The 4,222-nt window shown below is 38.2% G+C and overlaps 1 protein-coding gene across 1 annotated transcript; it reads left to right on the top strand.

Annotated features, from left to right (window-relative positions):
• The first annotated feature begins 539 nt into the window (after window positions 1–539).
• nsrp1 (nuclear speckle splicing regulatory protein 1) lies at window positions 540–3,590 on the top strand. Its single transcript, XM_079566053.1, has 7 exons — window positions 540–602; window positions 1,111–1,201; window positions 1,276–1,332; window positions 1,418–1,546; window positions 1,746–1,953; window positions 2,191–2,290; window positions 2,381–3,590. Exons 1-7 carry the CDS (start codon window positions 583–585, stop codon window positions 3,297–3,299), a joined length of 1,524 nt encoding a protein of 507 aa, XP_079422179.1. The 5' UTR covers window positions 540–582; the 3' UTR covers window positions 3,300–3,590.
• Window positions 3,591–4,222: the final 632 nt, after the last annotated feature.

Genomic DNA, 4,222 nt, shown 5'->3' with positions numbered 1-4,222 from the left:
AAATCTCTCATTCTTGCACAATTACTGATGTTTAAAGATGTTGTACTTTTTACTTAATAACTGTAAATACTTGCCATTGTGTGTTATCCAAAAGGATTAACTGTGCTGTTGCAGAGGAGATGAGGTTGGGATTACAATAGAGATAATGGTGTTTGGGTTTAGTTGCACTCGCACTCGCACTCACAGCAGCCTACAAGGCATTGCAAAGCTACTTCTCTAATCAAAAGTGACCTTGTTCGATTTAGGAAAGTTAGAAAGTACATGACTGACGGCGTTGTAAGCAGAGGTGGGTAGAGTAGCCAAAATACCAGTTTTTACACCCCTTGAGCAATGCGTAGGTAATAGAACAAAAAAATACATAAAGATAAAATTAGATTACATTTCTGATATTTCGTCTATGGAAATTCTTAGGATACAAATTAAATAACTTAAATTATATAAAGTAAACTATTGATTTGTCACAATAATGAATACATTTTCACAGCAATAAATGTGTCATTGGATTAATTTTAATCACGTTCAGACCAATTCATCGAATCTGCGGTGACGCTCCGCGCGCGCCGCGCACTGCCCAAAAGCAAGATGGCGGCCCCTACAAAGCAGTAAGTGGCTATCGACCAGCGTGTTTTCATCAGAATAAACACTTTAATAGATACGTAGCTGATATTGTTTGTGTGCATGTGGTAATGCGTGCAATATGTATATTAAGAACCTTTTATTGAACAACAAAGTGAAATATTAGCTTTAGTGACAGATTTCGCTTGCATGATAGCTATAGGCTATGCTAGCCCTGTGACGTGCTAAAGCCAAAGCAAGCTTGTCTATGCTTTTCTGTTTTTGTCATGAATTATACTAGCTTTCCCCAAAGACCCACACTTGTAGTGGTGTATCATGCGCTCACTAACGCCACACACCATTCAGACATTGTATTGTATAGTTTATCAAGAGGTTAAAGTAAGATATACTGTATATACATTACTTTAATTACATAGAACTTTAAACCATGCTATTGTACCCGTGCACGATCTCAAATGTAGAATCAGTCCAGATATATATGATATAACATATAGGTTTTTCTTCAGGACTTAATTCTTACTTGTACTTTGTTAGGTATGGGCTCATCTTGTCCCAGAAGAAAGGAGCGGTCAAGACTGCAACACTTCCGAGACCCTCCGTGTTTGGAGACGACTCGGACGATGAGGTGAGTGCTATGGGCTTAACCTTTAAAAAGAAGGCTTTACTCTATTTGATCTATTTTATTTTACTGTTGCTCAGACTTCAGTTGGGGAGACATTACAAAAAGAAGCTGTCAAAAAGAAGATGATGAAGCAGGTGGGTCAAAATAAGAATGAACTGAACCAGTTGAATGGCTGTAGAATCAATGTAATAAATACACCTTTGTTCATTCTCATTGAAGACAAGGCTAGAGATGCAGAAGGCCCTCGATCAGGACAGTACAGTATATGACTATGATGCCGTGTATGATGATCTCCAAAAACAAAGACTGGAAAGCAATAAGAAGATTATTGGAGGAGCAGACAAAAGAGTAAGACAGTTTTGTTATCGTAAAACAAGCACAATAATGAATTCAATACAGCATTCTTTTCTCTCACTTATTATTTTTACTAAGAAGGTTAAGGTATACTTCATGGTCCCCGTATGGAAATTTGTCCACTCCATTTGGCCAGGCTAATGGTTAGAAATGAAATTATTGTGTAAAAATGTTTTTCCTCTGTCTGTTGTAGCCCAAATACATTCACCAGCTGATGAAAGCGGTTGAAGAACGAAAAAAAGAACAAGAACGGAGAGACGAGAGGAAGATTCAGAAGGAGCGTGAGGAGGAAGGGGAGCAGTTTGCTGATAAAGAGGCGTATGTGACATCAGCATACAAACAGAGACTTCAGGAGAGGAAAGAGGAGGAGGAGAAAGAGAAGAGAGAGGCAGCAATAGAAGGTATATATATATATGGTGTTTTGTGTGTGTATATCTATGCAGGTGTATAATATGAGCAAGAAATGTAATTATTTAGCAGGCTTATCCTTAATTGTTGAGTCTTTGCTAAGTTTTAAAACTTAATCATAGCCCTAGAGATTATTGATGGTACATCTCGAGGCACAAGTAGTTGATATTTTCTAAATACACAACTTTGATTTGTTCATTTATATATTTCATGTATGTATTTATTTTTAGCTGCGTTGGATGTGAAGAAGCAGCGGGACCTCAGTGGTTTCTACAGACACTTCTTGAATCAAACTGTGGGAGAGGAATCTGTCCCTGATCGATCAGTGAAGTCAGTCTCTTACTAAATTGAACACATTTTTATTTTAGTGAATTTATAAAGATTTAACCAAAGTTTAATAATATCATGTCTTTTTTACAGAAACGAAAATTCAAAACCCGCGGAGGACACTGAAAAAACATCGCCTGCTCACTCCCCTTCACCCAGAGACGAGAGCGATAGTGACGCCGAAGAGATTCAGGAGCAGAAATCGGGATTCAACAAGCCACATTCAAAGCGACAGTACAGGCAGAGGTCCCCTTCATCGGACAGCGGAGACGCCCAGAGCCAAGACCGGGAGGACAAGGACAGACAGAAAAAAAGTCATAGAGACAAAGACAGGGAAAAAGTGAGGGACAGAGAGAGACACAGGGAAAAAGAGAGAGATGAAAGACATAGAGACAGAGAACGATATGATAGGGAAGGAGACAGACATAGAGGGCGCTGTGATGAACCTGATAGGCGGAAAGACACAGAAAGGAAGAGAGATAGAGAGAGAGATAGGGTTAAAGATAAAGAGAGGGATAAAGAAAAGGACAGACAGAGAAATAAAGAGAGAGACAGGGAGAGGGACAGGGAGCGAGATGGAGACAGAGCGAGAAACAGGGAGAGAGTCAAAGAGAGAGAGGGGGAGGACAGGCACAACAAACAAGAGACAAGCCCAAAAGACAGAGACAGAGAGAAGAATGGTGAGAAAGAAAAAAGGCTGCATTTGGACAATGAAAATCAAAGAGACAAAGATCAGAATGATGAAAAAGGCAAAGTATCCGATACGGAAATAACCAGTAAAACTGAAGCAAAAAGTCCTGAAAAGAGTCTAAAACCACAAGAAAAGCGAAAGGATAAGGATGAAAATGATGAAAATACAAAGGGAAATGAGAAAGTGAGTGAGGAGGTGGAAGTGAGTAAGTTTGCCAAACGTTGCACGGATCAGACTGTGGGGTCAGCGAGAGAGCGGTACTTGGCGAGACAGATGGCACGTGCAGGCTGTAAGAGCTACATCGAGAAGGAAGAAGACTGAAGCTTCATCAATCGCCTTTTTGCATAAATGACTTAATTTGTTTGCTATCAATAAGTAGATCCTGCAAAACAAGATGACTGCTGATAGCTCATTATTCTGTTGGTAAGTGGGATATAAATGCAGAAATACTGGCAAATGTGAAGAACGCAACAGGATTGACAAAGTGCAGTGAAATGTTTTCAGCTTTTGGAGATACTCAAATACAAATGCTTCTAAGTGCAGCATTTATCAAAAGTGGTCCAAGAGTGCAAAATAAAACTGACAAATTGAACGATGTGCACTAATCAAACTTTTCCTTAAATCTTAAGATAAAAAAGTAATTTCAGGTTTTATGGAAAATTCAGAACACACATTGCTGAGTTCCCAGGGAGAAGGTTAGTCCTCATGTGATGTGAGTTGACTTTGTAGCAACATCAACACTTTCACCAAGAATCTATTGATGTGATTTACAGCTGTTTTGATCTAACTCCTGTAGATTCTTCTGTACCTTATTTCTTCTGACCATTAGAAAATTATGTGTTTGAATTAAATTAATCTATAAAAACAAGTTTGGAGTTATTTGTTCAAATTCAATTTAATTTCTTATAAATATATGTATTTTTTTTTACATTATGTGTGTGTGTGTGTGTGTATATATATATATATATATATATCTGTATATATGTGTGTGTGTGTGTGTGTGTATATATATATATATATATATATATATATGTATATATACACGTGGTTGAATACAAGGATGTCTGTATCCTGGTGGCTGACAGGAGTAGTAATTGAAGGAATTATAAAGGAGTAACATCTAAGCTGCTTTACCAATCTCAAGCAGCTCCCTCTCATTGTACTATGGAAAGTAGATATTGGCAAATGTCCAGAAACCTGAACCATCCCATTATACTACATGTGTTAAACACAAGGCCCGCGGG

This window comes from Gobius niger (genome assembly GCF_951799975.1).
Source record: "Gobius niger genome assembly, chromosome: 11".
NCBI lineage: Eukaryota > Metazoa > Chordata > Actinopteri > Gobiiformes > Gobiidae > Gobius > Gobius niger.
This window is presented reverse-complemented; position numbering and strand designations above follow the sequence as displayed.

What these genes read in the sequence shown, in the direction of transcription:
- nsrp1 (XM_079566053.1), top strand. Translation starts at nt 583, where the DNA reads ATGGCGGCCCCTACAAAGCA. An exon ending in ATGGCGGCCCCTACAAAGCA is followed by an intron (nt 603 to 1,110) that starts GTAAGTGGCTAT and finishes GTACTTTGTTAG; the next exon opens with GTATGGGCTCATCTTGTCCC. An exon ending in GAGAGAGGCAGCAATAGAAG is followed by an intron (nt 1,954 to 2,190) that starts GTATATATATAT and finishes ATTTATTTTTAG; the next exon opens with CTGCGTTGGATGTGAAGAAG.